Raw genomic sequence first — 27,750 nt, 5'->3', positions numbered from 1 at the left:
CAGGGCCGAATGTAGTCAATCTGGCTATATTAATATAAACGACTTCTCTGAAACCGAGGTATGGCTGTCGCTCATATTTGCCTGGTAGCATCACTATGGGGTGGGGATTCAAAATTGTACAAATGATGGGGCTGACCCCCTAGGGGCCTGAGGGGCGGGGCCAAATATGGTCAATCGGGCTATATTCATATAATTGACTTCTTCTCTGGAACCAAGCAATGGATATAGGGGTCAATTTGGCTGAATTGATTTAAGCAACTTATTCTCTGATACTTAGCAATGGTTTGAATGGTAGCATCCTATTTGGGTAGGGATTCAAAATTGCATAAAGGAAGGAGCTGACCCCCCCCCCCCCCCAATGTACATGTACCCATATAAAATGCTTATGATATATATTGACATAGCAATACCAGCAACACATATACTTAAGCATCATTCTTGTTTCATATCTCATGAAACCAGGTGAGCGATACAGGCCCTCTGGGCCTCTTGTTTTAAAGTAAAGTTTACCCCCTCCTCAGGGCCAAACGTGTGACCCCAGGGTCATGAAATTCACAATTTTGGTAAAGCACCTTAAGACCCTCCGTCTATGAAGAGTATTTGATTCCACCATATCTGAGAGTAGAGAAGAAGATTTTTGAAGTTTCAGTCAATTTGACCCTTTTTGGCCCCGCCCCTCAGGCCCTGGGGGTCAGTCAGGGCCAACATGTGCATACCAACAAACAGCCATCCCAGGCTGATAATGTCAACCAAGTTGGAATGAATTCCAATAAAAATCCAATAAATAATTTTCAAAAATGTGATTTCCCAATATAAACTATAGTAAAGTTTACCCCCTCCCCAGGGTCATGAAATTCACAATTTTAGTAAAGCACCTTATAAGAGCCTTCCATCTATGAAGAGTGTTTGATTCCACCATATCTGAGAGTAGAGAAGGACGATTTTTGAAGTTTTATTCAATTTGACCCTTTGTGGCCCCGCCCCTCAGGCCCTGGGGGTCCGAGTCAGGGCCAACATGTGCATACCGACAAACAGCCATCCCACGCTTATAATGTCAACGAAGTTAGAATAAATTCCAATAGAAATCCAATAAATGATTTTCAACAAGAGGCCCAGAGGGCCTGTATCGCTCACCTGGTTTCATGATATATGAAACAAGAACTATGCTGAAGTATATTTGTCACTGTTATTGCTATGTCAATATATCATAAGCATTTTATATGGGTACATGAACATTGATTTTATTGTAATTCTCAAAATGTCAATTTAGCCAAGTTGATCCCTTTTGGCCCCGTCCCTCAGCCCCACGGGGGGTCAGCCCCACCATTTGTACAATTTTGAATCCTGACCCCAAGGGGGTGCTACCAGGCAAATATGAGCAATATCCATTGCTTGGTTTCGTAGGAGAAGTCGTTTTTATCAATCTAGCTAAACAGGCCCTTTTTGGCCACGCCCCTAAGACTCCCGGGGGGTCAGCCCCACCATTTGTACAATTTTGAATTCCTACCCCAAGTAGGTGCTACCAGGCAAATATGAGCGATAGCCATTGCTTGGTTTCAGAGAAGAAGTCGTTTATATCGATATAGCCCAATTGACCACATTTGGCCCAACCCCTCAGGCCCCTGGGGGATCAGCTCAACCATTTGTTCAAATTTCAATTCCTACCCCAAGTAGGTGCTACCAGGCAAATATGAGCGATATCCATTGCTTGGTTTCAGAGAAGAAGTCGTTTATATCAATATAGCTAAATTAACCCCTTTTGGCCCTGCCCCGGATGTCCCCAGGGGGTCAGCCCAATCATTTGTACAATTTTGAATCCCCACCCCATAGTGATGCTACCAAGCAAATATGAGCAATATCCATTGCTCGGTTTCAGAGAAGAAGTCGTTTATATCAATATAGCTAAATTAACCCCTTTTGGCCCCGCCCCGGATGTCCCCAGGGGGTCAGCCCCATCATTTGTACAATTTTGAATCCCCACCCCATAATGATTCTGGGCAAATATGAGTGATAGCCATTGCTTGGTTTCAGAGAAGAAGTCGTTTATATGAATATAGCCGGATTGACCACATTCGGCCCCGCCCCTCAGGACCCTGGGGGGTCAGCCCCATCATTTGTACAATTTTGAATCCCCACCCCATAGTGATGCTACCAGGCAAATATGAACGGTAGCCATTGGTTGGTTTCAGAGAAGAAGTCGTTTATATAAATATAGCCGGATTGACAACATTCGGCCCCGCCCCTCAGGCCCCTGGGGGGTCAGCCCCATCATTTGTACAATTTTGAATCCCCACCCCATAGTGATGCTACCAAGCAAATATGAGCAATATCCATTGCTCGGTTTCAGAGAAGAAGTCGTTTATATCAATATAGCTAAATAAACCCCTTTTGGCCCCGCCCTGGATGTCCCCAGGGGGTCAGCCCCATCATTTGTACAATTTTGAGTCCCCTACCCATAGGGATGCTTCTGACCAAGTTTGTGCAAATTCCGATCAGCGGTTATGAAGAAGAAGTCAAATAAGTCAATTGTTGACGGACGGACGACGGACGAACGGACGGACGACAGACGGACGGAAGAACGACGGACGCCACGGTATGGCATAAGCTCACCTTGGTCCTTCGGACCAGGTGAGCTAAAAATGTGATTTCCCTATATAAACTAGTAAAGTTTACCCCCTCCCCAGGGTCATGAAATTCACAATTTTGGTAAAGCACCTTAAGACCTTTCCATCTATAAAGAGTGTTTGATTCCACCATATTTGAGAGTAGAGAAGAAGATTTTTGAAGTTTTAGTCAATTTGACCCTTTTTGGCCCCGCCTCTCAGGCCCCTGTGGGGTGGGGACCATATAATTCACAATTTTAGTTGACCTTTAGCTATAGAAGCTCCCTGCCAAATTTCATTGAATTTGGTTCAGCGGTTTTGGAGAAGAAGTTGAAAATGTAAATTGTTTATGGACGCACAACGGACAAAAGGCGATTAGAATAGTCTCAGGTGACCTAAAAAGGATTTTGTGTGAAGCATTCTTTGGTGAAGGGGATCCAATTGGGTGTAAAACAGTGAGTCTGGCCATGCCAGGAGCCTAAAAGGGGAAATATATATCAAATTTTTCCTAATCTTTCTGTAGAAATGTAGAGTTTTCCCATACTTTAACTGCCATTTCCAGGTGAGCAATACAGGCCCTCTGGGCCTCGCGTCTTTCAGTAATGTGCATAATTAGGCGCTGTGCACAGATAATTTAAATAATTAAACATTTGATGATGGACCAGGGATGAAAGGCAATAGGAGCATCATCACCATCATCAGATGGTGGGCTAAAAACAAGATGTCACACACAATATCTCTGATGCTTTATTTATATACTGAAAATGATCTCCGTATATTTCACCTCAATTCATCAGTAGCTTATATAGCAACTTAATACCATAGAAAGACACTCTCAACTAAAACACACCTTAGAAAGACGCTCCCAACCAAAACATACCTTAGAAAGACTCTCAACCAAAACATACCTCAGAAATAAAGACACTCTCAACCAAAACAATTCATATTGTTATTCATACAATCATCATTCATTCATACAACATAAATATTTATGATACCTCAACGAAACTTCAGCATGTAAATTGATCAGATCATCGCCTGTTACATGTAAATGCAAATATATTAATTTACTAAACAATTCTAATTTAACTATTCTGGATTTCAAGAGAAACCAGATTAGCGTGGCTATTTATAATTCAGTATTATGTTTGTGTCTCATATAAATGGAGGAATATGCCAAGTACATTTTATTTGGATTTACCCTAAAAAAAAATCATGATAACTTTGTTAGTCATTATTTGCATATACGTTGACAAATAATAAAAAATCCCAATAATTCAGTAAATTTGGTAGCAATATCAAATATAAAAAGTGGTATGAAATACAAAGAAATTAAAACAGGTGGTGTCAGAAGACAAAATAGCTCACAGAGTGAGTTGAAATTCGTAATTAGTTTTTTAAAAGTATATTCGTATTGACCTGTTTTGTAAAAACTTTAACCTAGTTGTCTATATATGGACAGCACTAATACCCACAATACATTGAATAGTGATAGCTCTGCTGGACTTCATCCATGTAAGCTAAAAATGACTTAGATGTGTGGATATGGAGTTAAATCAATGAAGTTGTGATATGCATGGCTGACTGAACAGATGACAGACAAATATACCGATTCCCCTTGCACTATTTTGTAGGTCACGATTTACAGTAAAATATTTTTCTGTATGGATTTTAATGTTTTCCTCAACACAAGGGATAGACCTTTTGACCTCAATGTATTATAATATGGATGATATTTTATAATGTCTACATTTTTTAAGCAGGATACAACAATAGATAAATGAATACAGGTACAGTAATGTAAATATGACAACTGTGTTGTCCCCTACACAACAATAGGTGGGCACTGACCAACTAGATTACATAATGCTGGAAATCATTAAACAGTGCAGCTGTTGTGTCCAGTTATATAATGAGAGATAATGAAAATTGGAAATATGACGGGTGCGTTTTAGAGATAGTGAATGAATTCAACTATCTAGGAGTTTTATTGAATTATAATGGAAAATTTAAACAAACACAGAAAAAAATATCTGAACAAGGTCGTAAAGCATTATTTGCATTAATGAGGGCATGTAAGAAACAGTATTTTAATATTGAGACTCAATTAGCAGTGTTTGATACATATGTCAGTAGCATAGTCAACTATGGTTCAGAAATATGGGGATTCCATAAAGGCCCTGATATCGAAAAACTTCATGTCAATTTTTGTAAAAGGTTGTTAGGTGTGCGCAAATCTACTCCAAATATGATGGTATATTTCGAATTAGGCCGTTATCCATTGTACATAACAAGGAAACTTAGAATTTTTAAATATTGGTTTAAATTGCTCAATACTGAAAATTGTATATTGAAATCGTGTTATGAAAATATGATCCTATTTAAGGACCAATGGGTCTGTGAAATCAAAGATGATTTTAATCGCTTAGGCTTAGGTTATATTTGGGACGCGCAGAATGGAAACTTTTGCAATAATTAAGGAAAGATTATTTGACATTTTTAATCAAAATGGATATAGCGCTATTATAGATATGTCGAAAGGTTTGCTTTACAGGGAATAAAATGATAAAATTCTATTACAATCGTATCTAACAAAATCAGTTAATATCAGCTATACGAAAGAAATTGCTCGGCTCAGACTGTCAGCTCACAAGTTGAATATTGAATCTGGGCGATATGTTGGCATTGATAGAAGTAACAGAGTTTGTACTCTATGTAATCTTAATGATATAGAAGACGAATTCCATTTTGTTTTAGTTTGTACTAGGTATTCTGATTTAAGACGGAAGTATTTAAAATATTATTATAGAAATAATCCAAGTGTATATAAGCTTACTCAATTACTTAATACAAATAATGTTAAAGACTTGTGTAATCTTGGGAAATATCTGTTAGCAGCAAATAAGTGCCGATCACAAGCATATACATGTATATATATATTGTAATAATAATATTGATTGATGTTACTATTATATTATATTATTGCTTTGTTCATTCTCCTGTGGCCAATTTAACATTTTGTATATATGTAAATATCCTGTATACATATGTTTACAATGATGAGTCGTAAGACTTAAAGTAATAAATGAACTTGAACTTGAGTTATCTATAAAATACAAGAGGCCCATGGGGCCTGTATCACTCACCTGGTTGGATTAGACTAAATGTCAAAATAATGTTCATGTTCAACTCATTTTATTTGTAAATCTCAAACAATACTATATATGGTTATAGTGTGGGGATCCCAACTGCTTTAAAGAAATAATGAAGTCCAGACTCTCTATGGTCTGAAAGATCTCAAGAACATGCATTCATCACTTTATGACTAGTAGCGATTTAAAGGCATTACCTCTATTTCCCCTGTTGGGCCCCGCCCCTTTGGTCCTGGGGGGGTCAGAGTCACCATTTATGCAAAATCTGTTCCCCTTCCCCAAAGGATGTTTCTGACTAAATTGGGTTCAAATCCAATTATAACTTTATGACAAGTAGCGATTTAAAGGAATGACCTCTATTTCCCCTATGGGGCCCCGCCCATTTGGGCCCTCGGGGGTCAGAGTCACCATTTATGCAAAATCTGTTCCCCTTCCCCCAAGGAGGCTTAAGACCAAATTGGGTTCAAATCCATTCATGACTTTTTGACTAATAGCGATTTAAAGGCATTGCCTCTATTTCACCTATTGGGTCCCGCCCCTTTGGCCCCTCAGGGGTCAGAGTCACCATTTATGCAAAATTTGTTCCCCTTCCCCCAAGGATGTTTCTGACCAAATTGGGTTCAAAAACGTCAGGTGATCTGGGCTGCATTTATACGGTGATCAATACCATCTGGTTTAACACAGGAGTAATGGGAGACTGTCACACAGAATGTAAATATAACTTTATGACTAGTAGCGATTTGAAGCAAATGTTGACGGACTGACGACGGACGCCGCGCCATGGCATCAGCTCACCGGACCCGAAGGTCCGGTGAGCTAATAAAATGACAATTCAAACTACCACAGTATGTTTTGTAAAGGAAGTTTTCATTGGTCCACAAATCTATTTAAGAAAACTAATTCCCCTCTTGCACTTTTTGGTTTGTCATTGGCCATGGATCCTAATTCTTATAAAATCATTCAATATGTAAAATTAAGTTGCAGTAACAAAACTTTGGAGAAATCTGTTGAAGTTTTAAAATCATGAGTAAATATTTTCTTACGAATGTACAAAATGCTCATTACAAAGAGAAATAACAAAATATTGATAACATTACAAGGTACACTTTAGTCCATCTCTAGTCACTCATTATCATTATAATCATCAGGAATCTTTATAAAACTTCCAACATTCAGGATCTTCAAAATTTAAAACGTTCTTCTGCACAAATACACCTTGTGTAATCTAATACGCTGTCTACTTTGAATGGTTGACTTGTGTTTGATCAACACTAGTTTTCCCATATATCCTGCAACCCTACAATAAAAACAGTATACCAACCACATTTACAAAATGTTCATGTGCACTTCAACCCATTTTATCACATAGGGATTGAAAGTTGTCTTTTCAGCTTTACTGGTAATTATGCTGGTATGACGGCAAATAGGTTACATCCATACAATCAATACATTTTCTTCAATTTCCTAATAGTATTAAAACATACTTCCAAATCTCACCCAATAAAATCAAACATGACTTCATCTTTCATTTCTACCACAAGACAATTGGGACAAAATGTGGTATGGTTCAATACAAAATAACATTAATTATCAATATAACAGTATAGCAATGTCAATATTTGATATACATGTATATTACACAGACAAATGACTGACATTTATACTGTCTACTCTAAATGCATTGAGACATACATGTCAGTGTTACACACAAACGTAGTGATAGACATCACACAAACATAGGTTTAAATTAACCACATAATACAGATATACTTTGCTTCAGTCAATCTTATTTTTACATTTTTTACACTTGAATGCTCTGCACTAACATAAAATTGTGCTAAATATAGTTATTGTACATAGTTTCTATTGCCTGTTTTGTTTGTTTTTTCAATTCAACAATGAACTAATCGTTGGAATTTCATAATACCTGTCAGGAACTTATGACCAGAATTTATCTGCTTTTATAACATAGAAGGTTTATACCGAGCTATTTCCACTAAATATTAACTCTGATTTTGATTTTCAATTTACATCAATGACTCCACAAGCTAAAGATATAACCCGGACCTCCTGCTTACTAGTCTTATGCTGACAACAAATAGAGCTGAAGAGAAGTTCTCTCTAGCCAAGTGATATACAAGTGTATATTGCAGCTTGTATTTACCAGGGTTATATACTCTTTTTTCAAGAAAGAACTAGTAAGAGCAAAGCTTGTGGTGCAAGGACTTTCCCCAGGTCCCTACATGTACGCTAATGTAACAATAGACAAGATGTCAATGCTTCAACTAAGATTGAACCAAGGACCTCTGGCTTACTAGCTATGTGTAGTCTTACGCAATAACTATAGATGGAGCTACAGAGAAGATCTCTCAATCCAAGTGGTAGAGTATACTGAAGCTAGTACATGTATTATCAGGGATACATATCACGTCATTATGAGAATGGCAATACAATTATCAGACTAAAATGTAAATAAAAGGCGATTGTGACATAGAGTATTACTCCATACAATTATTTTGAATTATCTCAACTAGGTGAATTCAATCTTTCTGATATATAAAAATTAGGTATTTTTTTCACTGACAGCATTTACATGTCTCCAGTAATATCAGCATTAAGAAAAATAACCATAATTCTATATTTCAACAACTTACATATATATATAATTATCACTTGTCTTATCAAATAGGACTCCTCACTTGATTCCATACTATTCCATTGTATAACACGTTACTTTGTGCATTGTAGAGATTACCCAGCTGTGATGTCACTTGTTCCTTTTGTAGATTTTGTTAGCGAAGTCAGTAAAGACATCCTTAGGGAGCTGGCCCTGGAATGACTGGATGTCTTTGTTGAGTTCTCTGTAACTCTCCTCCTCATAGTCACGGTAAACCTGCTCTAAGTCCAAGGCTTTGTACACAGCCTTCACATTTAACACTTTCTCCTCCTCAGCTTGTCCATAGTTCTCCTGGTCAAACAGTAAATACAATTATACTTCAGCTCTTTTGTTTAATTTTTTATCTGTTGACTACGTATAAATGATGTTAATTCATCAACAATTAATACAACTTATGAATATAGAACTTAATTTACAATTAGTAAATACATTGTATGTTGTTATTCTTTATACCTGTGAGGTCTGTTATTACGTATGTGTGTATCTTACCTGTAAGATCTGTCGTTACTGTGTAGGTGTGTATCTTACCTGTAATGTCTGTCATTACTGTGTAGGTGTATATTACCTGTAAGGTCTGTCGTTACTGTGTAGGTGTGCATCTTACCTGTAATGTCTGTCGTTACTGTGTAGGTGTGTATCTTACCTGTAATGTCTGTCGTTACTGTGTAGGTGTGTATCTTACCTGTAATGTCTGTCGTTACTGTGTAGGTGTGTATCTTACCTGTAATGTCTGTCGTTACTGTGTAGGTGTATATTACCTGTAAGGTATGTCGTTACTGTGTAGATGTAATATATATTACCTGTAAGGTCTGTCGTTACTGTGTAGGTGTGTATCTTACCTGTAATGTCTATCGTTACTGTGAAGGTGTGTATCTTACCTGTAATGTCTGTCGTTACTGTGTAGGTGTGTATCTTACCTGTAAGATCTGTAGTTACTGTGTATGTGTGTATCTTACCTGTAAGATCTGTCGTTACTGTGTAGGTGTGTATTACCTGTAAGATCTGTCGTTACTGTGTGGGTGTATATCTTACCTGTAAGATCTGTCATTACTGTGTAGGTGTGTATATATCTTACCTGTAATGTCTGTCGTTACTGTGTAGGTGTGTATCTTACCTGTAATGTCTGTCGTAACTGTGTAGGTGTGTATCTTACCTGTAATGTCTGTCGTTACTGTGTGGGTGTGTATCTTACCTGTAATGTCTGTCGTTACTGTGTAGGTGTGTATCTTTCCTGTAATGTCTGTCATTACTGTGTGGGTGTGTATCTTACCTGTAATGTCTGTCGTTACTGTGTAGGTGTGTATCTTACCTGTAATGTCTGTCATTACTGTGAAGGTGTGTATCTTACCTGTAATGTCTGTCATTACTGTGTAGGTGTGTATCTTACCTGTAAGGTCTGTCTCTGTCATTACTGTGTAGGTGTGTATCTTACCTGTAATGTCTGTCGTTACTGTGTAGGTGTGTATCTTACCTGTAATGTCTGTCGTTACTGTGTGGGTGTGTATCTTACCTGTAATGTCTGTCGTTACTGTGTAGGTGTGTGTTTTACCTGTAAGATCTGTTGTTACTGTGTAGGTGTGTATCTTACCTGTAAGATCTGTCGTTACTGTGTGGGTGTATATCTTACCTGTAAGATCTGTCATTACTGTGTAGGTGTGTATATATCTTACCTGTAATGTCTGTCGTTACTGTGTAGGTGTGTATCTTACCTGTAATGTCTGTCATTACTGTGTAGGTGTGTATCTTACCTGTAATGTCTGTCGTTACTGTGTGGGTGTGTATCTTACCTGTAATGTCTGTCGTTACTGTGTGGGTGTGTATCTTACCTGTAATGTCTGTCGTTACTGTGTAGGTGTGTATCTTAACTGTAATGTCTGTCGTTACTGTGTAGGTGTGTATCTTACCTGTAATGTCTGTCGTTACTGTGTGGATGTGTATCTTACCTGTAATGTCTGTCGTTACTGTGTGGGTGTGTATCTTACCTGTAATGTCTGTCGTTACTGTGTGGGTGTGTATCTTACCTGTAATGTCTGTCGTTACTGTGTGGGTGTGTATCTTACCTGTAATGTCTGTCGTTACTGTGTAGGTGTGTATCTTACCTGTAATGTCTGTCGTTACTGTGTAGGTGTGTATCTTACCTGTAATGTCTGTCATTACTGTGTGGGTGTGTATCTTACCTGTAATGTCTGTCGTTACTGTGTAGGTGTGTATCTTACCTGTAATGTCTGTCATACTGTGAAGGTGTGTATCTTACCTGTAATGTCTGTCATTACTGTGTGGGTGTGTATCTTACCTGTAATGTCTGTCATTACTGTGTAGGTGTGTATCTTACCTGTAATGTCTGTCGTTACTGTGTAGGTGTGTATCTTACCTGTAATGTCTGTCGTAACTGTGTAGGTGTGTATCTTACCTGTAATGTCTGTCGTTACTGTGTGGGTGTGTATCTTACCTGTAATGTCTGTCGTTACTGTGTAGGTGTGTATCTTTCCTGTAATGTCTGTCATTACTGTGTGGGTGTGTATCTTACCTGTAATGTCTGTCGTTACTGTGTAGGTGTGTATCTTACCTGTAATGTCTGTCATTACTGTGAAGGTGTGTATCTTACCTGTAAGGTCTGTCATTACTGTGTAGGTGTGTATCTTACCTGTAAGGTCTGTCATTACTGTGTAGGTGTGTATCTTACCTGTAAGATCTGTCGTTACTGCGTAGGTGTGTATCTAACCTGTAAGATCTGTTGTTACTGTGTAGGTCGTTACTGTGTAGGTGTGTATCTTACCTGTAAGATCTGTCATTACTGTGTAGGTGTGTATCTTACCTGTAAGATCTGTCGTTACTGTGTAGTTGTGTATCTTACCTGTAATGTCTGTCGTTACTGTGTAGATGTGTATCTTACATGTAATGTCTGTCATTACTATGTAGGTGTATATTACCTGTAAGATCTGTCGTTACTGTACGGGTGTGTATCTTACCTGTAATGTCTGTCGTTACTGTGTAGGTGTGTATCTTACCTGTAATGTCTGTCGTTACTGTGTAGGTGTATATTACCTGTAAGATCTGTCTTTACTGTGTGGGTGTGTATCTTACCTGTAATGTCTGTCGTTACTGTGTAGGTGTGTATCTTACCTGTAATGTCTGTCGTTACTGTGTAGGTGTTTATCTTACCTGTAATGTCTGTCGTTACTGTGTAGGTGTGTATCTTACCTGTAAGGTCTGTCGTTACTGGGTAGGTGTGTATCTTACCTCTAAGATCTGTCGTTGCTGTTGTGTAACCTTGGAGAGAGCTTGTAGAATTAACCAGCTACATTTGTTGTCCTGGATGTCAGTTCCAATCTTACCCATGACCTTTGGGTCACCAAAACAATCCAGGTAGTCATCCTGTAACAAATTGTCACCCCAACATGTCAGATTTATTTAATATATTAGTAAGGGTGGGAGTTTTCCTTAAATACAAATATTCAAAGAGGTACTATTAAAAATAGAGAACAAACATTCATTCAATTACACATACAAGCAGTGACATAGTCATGAAGCTATAAAATTCATTATGTGCATGGATTTCCTGAGAAACCATCTCTGCATCACCCATCTCCGATTTTCCATTACCACTACAGGTGAAGAAGTCCGTCAAACATGGGACATTAGTTTAGTTAAGACAAAATCATAGAACATAAATGCCATTTACAGACAGAATATCATTTTTTTTTCATCTTACCTGAATTTGATAAAATATTCCCATTTTCAATAAAATGGCCTTGGCAGCCTCATGTGTGACTGTGTCTTTGATTCCAGCCTGATATTTGAAAATAGGGAAGGTTTTTTTTTAGAAATTACACCATGAAAATGCCTCTATTTTTCATAATTATTTCATTCATTTATAATAAGTATTGAACTGTATATGTTACCTGGTGCTAGTAAAAGTCTTATTTGCACAACAAATGTTTTGTGTTACTAGTACACAGAACCTGTCACCCAAATTGTATTCATAGTGGCTGTTTTCTAGCATCTGGTAACAGTTCAATGCTTGTAGTTAAATTCATATAGTTTAATGTGACTGAAGCAAAATTATGTTTGAATTTCCTGCTTGTTATATGTAAATGATAAAAGTAGCTCTAGTCATAGCCATATTTTCCAGAGGAAATGATATAGTTCCTCATGTCAGTGTAAATACAAAATTTTAACACAAATTTAGCTTTAACATATATTTCAAATACATGTACACTCATGGGCCCAGATTGAATTGCTCAAAGGGTTTATACTGTAGCAGACCACCAGAGTATCAGAAGAAAAGCGACATAGTCAGGTACCTTTCACATCCATTACCTTTTCACATCTAATTACATTTTCACATCCATTACCTTTTCACATCCATTTACCTTTTCACATCTATTTACCTTTTCAATTACCTTTTCACATCTATTTACCTTTTCACATCCATTTACCTTTTCACATCCATTCATCTTTTCAATTACCTTTTCACATCTATTTACCTTTTCACATCCATTTACCTTTTCACATCCATTTACCTTTCCAATTACCTTTTCACATCCATTTACCTTTTCAATTACCTTTTCACATCTAATTACCTTTTCACATCTATTTACTTTTTCACATCCAATCTGATAATTGAACGAAGGTCGCCTAGGTGATAGACGAGTGTGCTACCTGTGTACCACCAGATCGCGCTATAGATTTAGAATTACAGGCCTCGTGAATACTTACCATATACATGGCCAGGGCAACAGGGAGATAAAAGGAGTAAAATGCTGTCTTCCACTTAGCGATAGCTGTATATCTCTCCATAGTTAACTCATCAAAGTTAATACGGGTCTCGGGGGAGGTTATTAGATCCAAGCACTGACCCGTGACAGTTTGCATTGTTGTCTAAAAAAGATACAATAAAATTATCAGAACGAAAATTCTTAACAAGAGGCCCATAGTAATTTGACTAGACAGAGTACTGATTAGAACTGTAGTATTGGCAGTGGGAGTAATTATGAAACAAGTTTTAATTGTAATCTCGCCCATAACATAAGTCCTCCAAACTACCCCACAAGTTGGAAATAGTGTTCTTAAGATTGTAGGTCTGGTTTGTGGTGCAAGCAAATGAAAGAAACCAGACGATATTCAAACTGTTCGTATCTATCACTGCTAGCCATCGCATGAAATCCATAGTCGGTCTGACTTTAGCAATTAACATTTGATTATTTATTTCATTTCAAATTTTGTATCAGATGTAAACTGATCTACATCCTATCACATTATTCTATTTTGCATCAAACTGCACTCTGCAACAATAAAACATTGTATTGCACATTTGTGCTAGTGTACTGTGAGATCGCATAACTTCGGTCGATCCACATGTCTGCGAAGTTGCGTGAGAGTGCAATATGATGTTAAATGTTTATGACACTGTGTAGAATATCATGGAATATATTACGGTACTTAATATCAATTTAAATGACATAGGATCATACCTGGAGAATTCTGTACTCTGGTTTTGATACACAAAAGTAATAAAACAGCTATGGCACCTTGTTTCGATCAACATGATGATTTATAAAGCAAAGATAGCAAATAACAACCTTGAGCCTTGGCAGTCAATATTGGCTATCTTTGTTTCATAATTTATCGATTGAAACAAAGAGCCGTAATTGTAAAATACGTACAGTCAGGCAGGTGTAAAATTCTAATTATCACTTACCCATATTAAACTGATACAGGTGTAAAATTCTAATTATCACTTAATACCCATATTACACTAATACAGGTGTAAAATTCTAATTATCACTTAATACCCATATTACACTAATACAGGTGTAAAATTCTAACTAGAACTGTTGCCAGGATGGCTGACTAATACCCCCGCAATCTGCACGAGTCAATGGTGAATTGGAACTGTTAATTAGAGGCTAACTAAGATAACCCAGTAATATAGTGACCAGTTGCCATAGCAACCATAATTTTGAAGAAAAAAAAGAAGAAAGTGGCATGCATATCTACACATGGTCCTCTATATTTGTGTAAAGTTTCATTGAAATCGGCCCTTCGGTTTAGGAGGAGTTGTCCGGACAAACAAAGTTATGGTTCTTATCGGAAAACCTGTTTGTAGAGACCAGTTGCCATAGCAACCCTAATTTTGAGAAAAATAAAGTGGCATGCACATCTACACATGGTCCTCTATATTTGTGTGAAGTTTCATTGAAATCGGCTCTTCGGTTTAGGAGGTGTTGTCCGGACAAACTTAAAGTTATGGTTCTTATCAGAAAACCTATTTATTTATAGTGACCAGTTGCCATAGCAACCATAATTTTGAAAGAAAAGAAAGTGGCATGCACATCTACATATGGTCCTCTATATTTGTGTGAAGTTTCATTGAAATTGGCCATTTAGTTTAGGAGGAGTTGTCCAGACAAACTTAAACTTATGGTTCTTATCGGAAAACCTGTTTATAGTGACCAGTTGCCATAGCAACCATAATTTTGAGAAAAATAAAGTGGCATGCACATCTACACATGGTCCTCTATATTTGTGTGAAGTTTCATTGAAATCGGCTCTTCGGTTTAGGAGGTGTTGTCCGGACAAACTTAAAGTTATGGTTCTTATCAGAAAACCTGTTTATAGTGACCAGTTGCCATAGCAACCATAATTTTGAAAGAAAAGAAAGTGGCATGCACATCTACACATGGTCCTCTGTATTTGTGTGAAGTTTCATTGAAATTGGCCATTTAGTTTAGGAGTAGTTGTCCGGACAAACTTAAAGTTATGGTTCTTATCAGAAAACCTGTTTATAGTGACCAGTTGCCATAGCAACCATAATTTTGAAAGAAAAGAAAGTGGCATGCACATCTACACATGGTCCTCTGTATTTGTGTGAAGTTTCATTGAAATTGGCCATTTAGTTTAGGAGTAGTTGTCCGGACAAACTTAAAGTTATGGTTCTTATCAGAAAACCTGTTTATAGTGACCAGTTGCCATAGCAACCATAATTTTGAGAAAAATAAAGTGGCATGCACATCTACACATGATCATTAATATTTGTGTGAAGTTTCATCAGAATTGGCCCATCGGTTTAGGAGGAGTTGTCCAGACAAAATGCGTCTACAGACAGACGGACGGACGGACAAACAACCTGATTCCAGTATACCCCCCCCCCCCCCTAACTTTGTTGCAGGGGTATAATTATCACTTAATACCCATATTACACTGATACAGGTGTAAAATTCTAATTATCACTTAATACCTATATTACACTAATACAGGTGTAAAATTCTAATTATCACTTACCCATATTACACTTATACAGGTGTAAAATTCTAATTATCACTTAAGACCCATATTACACTAATACAGGTGTAAAATTCTAATTATCACTTAAGACCCATATTACACTTATACAGGTGTAAAATTCTAATTGTCACTTAATACGTACCCATATTACACTGATACAGGTGTAAAATTCTAATTATCACTTAATACCCATATTACACTAATACAGGTGTAAAATTCTAATTGTCACTAATATTACACTTATACAGGTGTAAAATTCTAATTGTCACTAAATACCCATATTACACTCATACAGGTGTAAAATTCTAATTGTCACTAAATACCCATATTACACTCATACAGGTGTAAAATTCTAATTGTCACTTAATATATATATTAATACATATACATATAGGTGTGAAATCCTAAATATCACTTATTCCTACCCACCTAATTGAGTCATTCAGATATAACAAATTACCTCATGAAATAAGTCGACAATATCTGTGTAGTAGTCTTCTTGTTTAAAGTGTTTTCTCAAGATTGCATAAACACAGGTTTCCAAGTAAAAAGCATCATTGACAGCGACCAACCCAACATCTTTCTGAAATAATATTGTAACCAAGTACATTGCTGTACCCCAAGGTAAAATCAGGGTGTAATCCATTTCATGAGTATATGTTAAAATGTATTCCTAAAAAGCTACGACTCCATCACTCCTAGCAGAAATATTCATACCCATGCTCATTCCCAGCAAAGCTTTTTATAACTCAATAATTCTCAGCAAAGATGAAAAGATATCCATCTTTCTCTGCAGAGATATGCATAGCTCAATCATTTCTGGCAGAGATATTCATGCCTCAATTATTCCAAGCAGAAATATTCTTGTCTCAATCATTCGTGGCAGAGACATTCATACTTCAATCATTCGTGTCAGAGACATTCATGTCCCCATCATTCCTAGCAGATACAATCATACATCAATTGTTCCTAGCAGATACAATCATACCTCAATCGTTCCTTGCAGAGATATTCATGCCTTAATCATTCCCAGCTTGCAGACACATAATATTATGTACTTATATTATTCAAACCAGATATCCATACTTCAGTCATTCCTAGCTAGCAGAGGTATTCATGCCTCAATCATTCCTGGCAGAGATAATCATACCACAATCGTTCATTGCAGTGATATTCTTGTCTCAATCATTCCTGGCAGAGATATTCTTGCTTCAATCATTCCTGGCAGAGATATTACTACCTAAATCATTCCTGGCAGAGATATTACTACCTAAATCATTCCTAGCAGAGATATTACTACCTTAATCATTCCTGGCAGAGGTATTCATGCCTCAATCATTCCTGGCAGAGATAATCAAACCTCAATCGTCCCTACCTTGCAGAGACATTCATACTTATTTAATTCCCAGCAAATATTTGTACTTCAATCATCCCTTAAAGAGATTATCATGCTTAATCATTCCTATCATATCCTATCTCAATTAGTTTATGATGAAATCTTGTATAACTATCTACAAATTTCAACTTTTACCATCTGTACACCACCTAAGATGTTTTCTAATTAATTATACATGTATTAGCCCTTGGCGAATTAATTATTGGCCGAGGGGATCGTTTTTACAACATAACGATATTTGATTGTTGTTTATACCCACTATATTTGTGTAACTCTTCCATGTTCTATGTCTATATGTGATCGTTTGTAATTTACCTGCTTCTTGATAAAGGGGCAGATTGCCTCAAAAATTCGACAATTTACTTGTCTGTACTGTCGTTATTACTATTTGAAAATTATCTATTTCTAGTAATACACATCCAACAAACATTTGTTTGTTAGGATCCAGTACCTATATTGGATTAAACCGTCGTTATTACTTACTAGACCTATGTACAAATTTCAACATATAATAAGAATTCATCATTTCCTGATTATCAAATGTAAAGCTGCTGTCCCTTTAATTATTCATTTATAGTGATATAACTGGAGTGAACCAGCAGCATCAATAATATCACAATCATATTTGAAGGATATCTAGCTTGTTCATCACTTTGTATTTTAAGACCCTACCTTTTTGTACCAGCACGGTTTTCCTCGCCGAGTAATTGACTTATCCATCACATCATCAGCCACAAGGAAAAAGGCCTGCAGCTGAAAAACAAAAATATTTTAATAATAAGGGCATAAAGTGACTTTTTTCCCCAGACTCTTCAGTGTCTCGCCAATTATCCTGACCTGCCAGATCTGACTCTCTGTGGATACATACCCATTCTATACACCAGTCAAGTATCCTGACCTGTCAGATCTGACTCTCTGTGGATACATACCCATTCTATACACCAGTCAAGTATCCTGACCTACCAGATCTAACTCGATCTCTCTGTGGATACATACCCATTCTATACACCAGTCAAGTATCCTGACCTGCCAGATATGACTCTCTGTGGATACATACCCATTCTACACCAGTCAAGTATCCTGACCTACCAGATCTGACTCTCTGTGGATACATACCCATTCTATACACCAGTCAAGTATCCTGACCTGTCAGATCTGACTCTCTGTGGATACATACCCATTCTATACACCAGTCAAGTATCCTGGCCTGTCAGATCTCACTCTCTGTGGATACATACCCATTCTATACACCAGTCAAGTATCCTGACCTGTCAGATCTGACTCTCTGTGGATACATACCCATTCTACACCAGTCAAGTATCCTGACCTACCAGATATGACTCTCTCTGGATACATACCCATTCTATACACCAGTCAAGTATCCTGACCTACCAGATCTGACTCTCTGTGGATACATACCCATTCTATACACCAGTCAAGTATCCTGACCTACCAGATCTGACTCTCTGTGGATACATACCCATTCTATACACCAGTCAAGTATCCTGACCTACCAGATCTGACTCTCTGTGGATACATACCCATTCTATACACCAGTCAAGTATCCTGACCTACCAGATCTGACACTTTGTGGATACATACTAGGGCTGCATGGGTATTGGTGATATTTTTTCGATACAATACGTATTGGTCAATATGGTTTCAATACACAATACATATTGGTTCTTGTGTAAGATTTGACCAAATTAATATTTGATGAGTAGCTCAATATGTTAAGTTAATATCATTAGATAAATAACTTGCTGATATGTGAATATTATTTATTTATTTAATCGATAGTGTCATAGTTGAATTTTTTTTAAATATGCATTTATTTCATAGTATATAAGTGATATTTTGACATGAATCTATAACTGTTAATGCGAAGCCAACAAAGAGGGCTAGATGCTTTACTAATTCTGGTAAGTTTTCGAAGTTTCTTGGGGAAATCTACATGCTTTGTGGTCAGAAAGTTAATCCAAGTTTAACTTTTAGTTAATTCTTGTTGAAATTCTTCAGAAACACAAGTGCATCTAATGAGGGATCAACGACAATTGAACGACCATTTTTAACCTCACAATTTACAGTGTTAGGAGCACTATTTACTGTGGTATAACATTTTCACACTAAGTGTATACAAATGTACAGTCATATCTTGGACTGTGCTGGCGGCACATTTACTATATGACAAATAACCCGAATGTTTTTTAAGTCAGACTTACACAGACACTTGGACAAGAGCATACAGCACTTAGGTTTCAAACATTTATGCGCTCTGTCAACAAAATGAAAGTGGAAGCTATTTTTGGACACATGTATCGATACAGCCGAAGCGTATGCATTGATATACTGAAATATCTGGCTATATCAAGACGTATCAGTTTATTGGTATATTGATCCACCACCAATACATACCCATTCTATACACCAGCCAAGTATCCTAGCCTGCCGGAGCTCGCTCTCTGTTGCATTGGTATTAATCCTCTTATAAGTCATCACCACAGAGAGGCCACGAGTCTTCTTTCCAAATGGTACGTTGTACAGGCATACCTAGCAATCAATATGTGAGTAATGATATGTTAACATCAACATTTATTTGTTAAAATAATACAAATATAGAAAATTATAAACAGAAAATTATAAACAAAGATTTAAACTGAATAAATGCATGTTTTTAATCTGTTCAAGCTGTGTATTTATAATGGAGTAGAGTTTAGTCCTTAAACTTTGAGCTATCAGAACTTAACCTTCCTGTTAAAAAATGAACAATTGCACCAGGCATTTATTTATGTACATGTATAGATCTAATCTTCCGCACATATATATATTTTATAACATTCAATCTTCACATATTTTTCAACCTAAAGCTGAGCAAAGCCTTACATCATTAATCTATTTACAACACACTGACAGCTTAACATTTTATTCTGAACACTGTCTTACCAGGTAGATCGTAGCAATGTTGTACCCTGTTCATCATAACAATGTCTTACCCAGTTAATCTTAACAATGTCTTAACCTGTTCATCATATCAATGTCTTACCCAGTTTATCTTAACACTGTCTTACCAAAACACTGTCTTACCATTGTCTTACCATGTTAATCTTAACATTGTCTTACCCAGTTACTCTTAACATTGTCTTACCCTGTTCATCTTAACATTGTCTTACCCTGTTCATCATACCAATATCTTACCCAGTTAATCATAACATTTTCTTACCTAGATAATCTTAACATTGTCTTACCCTGTTCATCTTAACAATGTCTTACCCAGTTAATCTTTGCACTGTCTAACCCTCTTAATCAGTTTTACCTCTTTAAACCAATCAACTGTGGCTGATATTTCCTTGTGTTGTCTCCCCTGGTTCACCAGTCCATCCACCAAATCTTTGAATACTGCATCAAATTCCTCCAGTTCTGTTTGTGATGTTTTGAGACGCTTCACTTTTTGATCTTCTTTGCTTAAAGGGCATCCATTAGTATTGGCCTCCATAGCATCTACCTGTATGAAAATTCTTTGATTTAAAGAAGTCAGTTTGGTTTAATTACTTCAGACATTTGTCTGTAGAAATATTAACAGACTGATGGAACTATTGATATTTTGTTTCTTTATTTCAGGATGAATAATCATTCACCACTTGTGCCTAATCCTAAGTGTCCTTACTTACAAAAAAAATACATAATTTATACTATTAATCACTAATTAAATAATTCCAGACCTGCCAACCTTTCAAATTCAAAAATAGTAATTTGGCCCATTTTTGAGCAAAAAAAGAGTAATTCTTAACAATTCTTGCCAAATCTATTGCATCAAAAAGAGTAATTTGCTACTATTTCGAGAGAAAAAAGAGTAACGACCACCACAAAATAGTAAAGATTACTATAAAATAGTAGTAGTTGGCAGGTCTGTAATTCTAATTGGGAAGGGGGCCCATTAACGGCCACAAAAAGCCCTCAGGAAAAGCCCTGCAATATCATAGCATTGGGCCTCTTGGTAATATGGAGAAGTTGTTTGAGACATAGAGGCCAGTGTAAATTTGCCTGCCTGCATATATACAGTAATAATGGGGAAACATTATGATTAAATGACTACAAATATTCCCTTATTTTGTGTTCAGGACAAGATTTTTATTTTTACATATTAGATACATCTGATTCCAAGGTTCCATACCAGGTCAAAGTCTTTTTCATGTTTCAGATTCATATATGAAAATATTAGGACCACATTATCTATAATCATGAGATTAATTGTCCTGGGATGGCCCCAGGGCTAATCTTGTTTACCTCTTTGTACCCAGCATACACAAGAATCATTCTGGGAATACCAATCGTTTGTGTAGCAATCCATGATGCATGGCCAACAAGATAAAACAAAAATATAAGGACTTCAAACATTTTTAAGCAGTTAATTGTTTATCATTTTAACAAATTAATTACTTATCAACTGCTCTAATGTCCCTTGAATTATATGTCAAAGTCCTCTCTTCTCTACATCTGCCATACATTGATAAAACAATATGAGGGCAATTAGTGATCATTTACCCTTCATCTCTGTGTCTGTTTAAAATTGGTTTTAAAGATTTTGTAATTTACTCGTAAATGGTTAAAGCATGTTCCAAAAACTTTGGCTAAATTATTTATGTTGAGTTATTATATGTTCCATTCTGTCAAGTTGATTCAGATAATGTATAAAATTAGCACACAGTGACATATGTACATTTTATACAAGTGTTAACACAACAATGGGCCTGCTATGATTGTTAGTAATTACCTGATTGGAGATGTGTAAGAGTTTATAGGCCCAATCACCTTGATTCAAAATTGGCCAGCTATGACATACACAAATGGCTTTCACAATCGATATCTTCCACAACTGGTTCAACGTCAGAAATCCTCTTTCTACTACAGTTTTACAAACAATATTTGTCACATTGACTGATCTATAGTTTTCCATATCTGACTGATTGCCCCTCCTTAATGAAGTGGAAATATTTCCCTTCTGCATAGACCTAGCAAAAGTCATTGTTAATGCTTTATATTTAACATGGACTAGTTCCTTTAAGACTTTAGAATGTACCATGTTGGCTTGGAAAATTTTCAACTTTAACAATTTTTAGTTTCTCAATTTAATTATGCATTAAGTATCTTAAAATTCTTCATGAAAAAGGTTTGCCAAGGTTCTTCAATACCCAGATAGCCTTGGAACACATGTTAATTGGAAGAAAAAAATGGATCTGTCCATATTTAACGTATACATGGATTGAAAACATATAGGCACATATCGCACTAGGATGAGTTCACCAGTATTCAGCTCAGCATGTTGCCAGGAAGTAAAATGGAAGTCAGTATTAGCTGAACTTATAAATAGTTACTTAAAAGACACACAAGAACAAAAGTACAGTCATCTATTTTCTACATTTTGTACATGTACATATGAAAAATAAATGGCTCAATTTACATCAATGTACATGACCATTATACTATTTACATAAACATTGTTAAATTTACAAGAACAATACAATTTAATGCAATGACCATTTCTGCAGCGAACGCTTACGTCACAGCCCTAATTACAATATCAATATAGAAAAATATATTATTACAACAGTTTAATATAACTTATGGCTATCCCATCCACCCTACATAACAACAAATTGTTCTTGTAGCTAGACTCATGGGTAGATATAGAAGGCTTGTAATTACATATAAATAACGAGGACAGTTATGTCAATACGCAATATAGCAACATGATCCGTAAATAAACTAATACTTACCAGACGTTATTATAATATCTGCCGGTACTGATCTAGCACATGTGCCCTCTAATCCTTCCCCTTCTTTCGGTTCGCCTTACAACCGAAGAAAACTCACGAAGTATACCGAAGGAAAATATTCCGAACGGATATTTTAAGATATTCTAAAAATAGTTATTTCAAAATAAAAGTGACGTATACAGTAACTAAGCATATTGCACCTGATTATCGATGCTTCATTGCAGAACAATAAATTGATTGGTAAATTACTCAATAACAAAATAACCTATACTGTAACAGGTACGAATATTTCTGCCAAACATTTTTAGCGAACGCACCTATTTTTTCGTATTTCGCAATTTTAATGTGGATATGTCTAATAATTACCGTCATAGCTTTCTATAACAATTCAATTTTTGCATTTTCAAATTTGATAGTAATTTTCTAATAAGTTGAAGTGTATCTATAGATAGTCAAACCGTATTGAAACATCTTATACGAAACTCATCAGTAAACAAGATGACGCTAGCTCACATTCTTAAAATCAACATGGCGACGAAAGGAAAAGGGAAAGAAGACGTAATGATTCTAAATCCAGAACCTCCTCCCAAGCAGGAAAAAGGGAGCGTCTCCGCTACAAAATTGTCTCAGACACTACAGAAGATTATGTTAAGGTAGGAAGCAACTTTCATTACCGTATCTAAGTTACCTAGAACAGTAGCCTATGTCGACAACCTCGCTCTTCGGTCATTAAGGAAATGATGAATGACCACATTGCTAGCTCTGTTACTCACTAATTGCTGATTACCGACCTATAAACGCATTTTCTTGATGGTTCGTGTGAAGTTGTGCATGAGTCAAAATTGAGATTGGTTGTGACTGCGTAGACGATTCGACCACAGGGACATGTTTAATTTACTCTTATATTAAAAAACAGCCAGAAATACTTAAGACTAGACAGTAGACACGCCCCTGTGATTCGACCACACATTAGACCATAACGTACCATAAAGTGCACGTGCATATATAATGAGTGCTGTTTTGGCAACATTGTCTATAACTACTGATTCTAAGATTCCCTGTGAGATTTTACTATATAACGACCCTCTGTACAGCGACCACCTGTCTAATGTGACTAACGACCGGTGATTTTGCAACTGCAGTCGCTCGTTAGTTTTCTATAGTGATGGATTTCTGTCAGCCATCTTCTGCTCTCAGAAGTAATCCATCATAAAATCCGCGGAAAAATTCAGACACATCGACCCTGGCCTGATTAAACAAAATACCCTCACAACCCTGGACTCTACCATCTATTAGCCTATATATACTGTAGCTGCCTCAGCCTCGGAGGAGTCCGGTCACCATGAGTGTCTGTGTGTTATATTACAACTGTGCAAGGTGGCCTCATTTGACACGGTCAGTTAATTTTGTGATTTCAACTAAGATAGATCACTTCAAAAGGCAAACACTGGCCATATCTGTCAACAAGATTTACTCACATGATTTCAAGCCAATAATGCCTTTCTTAATTGTAGCTGTTGGTACTAGCATTTTAATCTACTGCCGCCATCTTTGTTTAGTCAGTATTAATAAAATGTTGTAAACTGCCACAAATATCCAGATTTCACTTTTGGTCAGAAAACAAATCTTTTGGTTAAAAGAAGTTAGTGTACATGTCACAAAATAATAAGTAGTAATTACACAAACGTAATTAATTCACTAACAAGTACTACTTGTAATGGGAAACCATAACAGAAGTCCCCCAAACGCCCCAGCAGTCTTACCATTATGTTTGACATTCCTCAATATCCCTATGACAAATTTCATTGAAATCAAACGTCTAAATTTCGACCAATCAGAAGCTTCCATATTGTTGCTATAGTAGCGAACCCCATTCGGTTAATTTTGCAGTCCCCCAATATAATATCCCTACATACCAAATTTTATCAAAATCAGACAATATCTAAATTCCGACCATTCAGACCAGGAAATAGCCACCATTTTTCAATCTAGAAACGGAAGTTGCAGTTATGTTTTAAGTGTCATGAGACACCTTAATACCAAATTTCATGAAATTAAAGTTATAATGAAAATATAAGAGGAGCTGGCCGAGAACCCTTGCGTACACCATAGAAATAGGAAAATTTTCAAACAAATATCATTAGCCAGACAGCCATCTTTGATTTCGGGAAAAAGTGTCTCAAAATAATCTTCACATATTCATCTTTGTTCCCACCAAGTTTCATTTCAATGCAACCAACGGTTATAGAGTTAAAGCCCATTACATTTTAGTCAATTAGGGGCTCTGGTGGCCATATTGGATGTCAGATCGAAAAATAAATAGTGCGGTGCACAACTTCAGATTGCCATAGATGTTCACGCAAAGATTCATTTCAATCCGACCACAGTGTTCGAGAAATGTGTCGGACAAAACTTGGCGGAAGAATAATACACATGTAATAAGAAATGGAGTAAATACAAGTCCCCACACTTTGTTTGGGGGACTTATATTTATTATTGTGTATTTCTTTTTATTCAAGAAAGAAAGGGAGATAATGTGACAAATGCATTTAAATTAGTAATATTTCAGAACAAAAATATATAAAAAGTTGCTTTTGTATCCGTTAGACCATTTTGAGTTATGTTTTTTTGTCTCAAATTGCATTGGGTTTTTTAAAAAGTCTTTTTAATATATATTTAATCCTTCAGATTTATTAAAAAATATAAATAAAGTGTATGCATTGATTCAACTTCTGAAAATGTTAAAACTGACTGGTCTATTGAATGCCCTGTTCATTGACCAGTTATTAATGGTAGTTTCACGTTAACTGGTTGGTGTCTATATAAAGGCAACTTGTCTTTATAGACAGGTTTGACTGTATTTTGGGTGACAGAAGGAGGTTCTATGTTGTATAAAAAGGGGTATGGCTTCTATAGGTTTGGAGGGTGCCTTGGTGGTGAAAATAAAGGTAAATCTTTTAAATCACTATTTTATGATGACCCTGATTGACTGAACGAATTTTGATCAAATTTGATTGGCATCATTTTGAGGTGATGGAACCATGAATGCTATACATGTATAACTTATTAACCCACTATCTCATAATGGCACTAATAACCATATGCATATTGCAATGTACCAACTCTTTCTCTTGCCATGACTTTCCATTTAGCTACATTAGAAGATACAATAGAATGGTTTATGGCATTGTGAACTAAATATTGTGAAAAATGTTGTTGTCAACATGTTAGATTGGACTCTGCCAATGGGCAATGTATAATCATTTTAGGACGAATATATAGTTATAGATTGGAAAAACAACTCAAAGGCTTGGGTGTTACAAAAAACGTCTAGTACAATATAATAAGCAAGGGGGCAATAGGATAAGATAATAATAATACACATCCACTCATCACCACCATCAAGCTCAGTCTGCCTGAACAATTGCAGTTGATTTACAAAGAAAACTCTATGATGACTTGACGTCACACAATTACGCACATTACAAAACCATTATGTTAAAGAATACAAGGCCCCTGGACAATGGTCATCTCTCTCTCTCATAACAAAACATTTTAACCCCCACACATGCTAATAATGGAACAGGTACCCAAGTCGGTTGTCCAGGTGTGACAGCTAAATATAGATTATCCCACAACAATAAATAAAGGCACTTGATCACTCATTCACTCAAAGCAACACACATATCTATACAGATATGCACATGATAATAATACATGTAATGCATGAATACAAGTGAACTACATGACGATACCATATTACTGAATATTGTTTTGTATATGAGTTAATAATTTATGTGTTATATCTGTGAAAATGTGTAATTCTACTGTGTGTCTATTAAGGTTGAAGGGCGAGTGTATGCAAGAGGATGGAAAAGGTGTTGACTACAGCAAGCTTAAAGGCTCTCCAAGCTTCAAAGCATACAAAGAGGAGGTTGCTCAACTGCACAATGTAGATCTGTCAGAACTTACAGACACACAGAAAAAAGTCTTTTTTATAAGTATCCTTTACCTTTCAAAGTCGCCAGTCTGTATTCCCAGTCATCACATTCAGTGTTCTCTCTCTATATATGTATCTAGACCATAAGAGCCAAGGCAGTGCCCAGGTATATTCTGTGACAGCCTGGGTATATTTTCAGAGTTATGATTGCAATCAGTAAAATAAATGTGTAATTAGTTGCATTTCTTTCAAGCTATCTGATTAATAGCTGAATTCATTGGTTAATTTGACCACTGTTGCTATGCAAATTTATTCGTTTGAAAATCAGCTCATACAAGGTTCTGCTTGTAAATGGGTGTTAAGGGCATGCATAGTCTTCCAAACATTTATATGACCTTAACATGTAGATCTGTACAATGCTTTGACAATACATGGACTTGGTATGATGGACACGCTACCTAACTCAGTACTGGATGTCGGTCAGTTCTGGAAAAGAACCTGCTACAAAATTGGAAAGAATATGTACAGCTTGGACGACATGGAGCATGGAATTCTTAGAGGTGACACCTTTTGTTTCCTTTGGTAAAAGAAAATTGTGAGCTGTGAATGCTCAGAGTGTGACGTAAAAGTCATATATATATATATATATATATATGCTGTCCAAAGATCTGGTCCTCTGGTAAAAAATGAAGCTTGCTTAGTGATGGGAATCTGTTTCACTTTCAGAATCGATAGTCGGAAACTCAAAATCGATTGAATTTCGATTATAATCAGTTTTCTAAATTTAGCACAGAATTGCCCTTTTATAGAAAATTTATGTACATCTCAAGTACATTTATTACACATGTACATCTTAGCCATTGTTATCAATATTTCTAATACTGAACACAAACAAATCATTTAACAGTTGTTAATATATAT

General features: G+C 36.3%; 2 protein-coding genes across 5 annotated transcripts in view; one reads left to right on the top strand and one right to left on the bottom strand.

The window, feature by feature from the left end:
- Positions 1-7,999: 7,999 nt before the first annotated feature.
- On the bottom strand, positions 8,000-23,614 carry LOC117336513 (farnesyl pyrophosphate synthase-like). 2 transcript variants are annotated; one of them, XM_033897122.1, is made up of 9 exons: positions 23,578-23,614; positions 20,429-20,617; positions 19,531-19,665; positions 17,788-17,868; positions 16,180-16,302; positions 13,152-13,313; positions 12,145-12,222; positions 11,673-11,807; positions 8,000-8,723 (listed from the first exon to the last, which is right to left on the bottom strand). In XM_033897122.1, exons 2-9 carry the CDS (start codon positions 20,606-20,608, stop codon positions 8,523-8,525), a joined length of 1,095 nt encoding a protein of 364 aa, XP_033753013.1. In that variant the 5' UTR covers positions 20,609-20,617; positions 23,578-23,614; the 3' UTR covers positions 8,000-8,522. The 2 variants fall into 2 exon arrangements, with proteins under 2 accessions (XP_033753013.1, XP_033753014.1); XM_033897123.1 differs by lacking the exon at positions 23,578-23,614 and adding an exon at positions 22,890-22,973.
- LOC117336514 overlaps positions 23,345-27,750 on the top strand; it is a 17,651-nt gene continuing 13,245 nt past the window's right edge. For 2 of the 3 annotated variants that reach the window (XM_033897126.1, XM_033897124.1), the window contains exons 1-3: positions 23,346-23,542; positions 26,733-26,890; positions 27,237-27,389. In XM_033897126.1, coding sequence (XP_033753017.1) covers positions 23,388-23,542; positions 26,733-26,890; positions 27,237-27,389 — 466 coding nt within the window. In that variant the 5' untranslated portion in view covers positions 23,346-23,387. Of the gene's footprint in view, positions 23,543-26,732; positions 26,891-27,236; positions 27,390-27,750 lie in introns of all 3 variants that reach the window. The other variant, XM_033897125.1, reaches the window with a different exon arrangement.

This window comes from Pecten maximus, chromosome 10 (assembly GCF_902652985.1).
Source record: "Pecten maximus chromosome 10, xPecMax1.1, whole genome shotgun sequence".
In the NCBI taxonomy this organism is placed as follows: domain Eukaryota; kingdom Metazoa; phylum Mollusca; class Bivalvia; order Pectinida; family Pectinidae; genus Pecten; species Pecten maximus.
The sequence above is the reverse complement of the archived record's forward strand: the minus strand, read 5'-3'. Positions and strand labels throughout refer to the sequence as shown.

Excerpts from the sequence above, each read along its gene's own strand:
- LOC117336513 (XM_033897122.1), bottom strand. The coding sequence starts at position 20,608 with ATGGAGGCCAATACTAATGGATGCCCTTTAAGCAAAGAAGATCAAAAA. Across the intron at positions 16,303-17,787 it reads AACCGTGCTGGTACAAAAAG|AAAGATGTTGGGTTGGTCGC; the intron begins GTAGGGTCTTAA and ends ATATTATTTCAG. Across the intron at positions 8,724-11,672 it reads AGCAACGACAGATCTTAGAG|GAGAACTATGGACAAGCTGA; the intron begins GTAAGATACACA and ends CTGTTTGACCAG.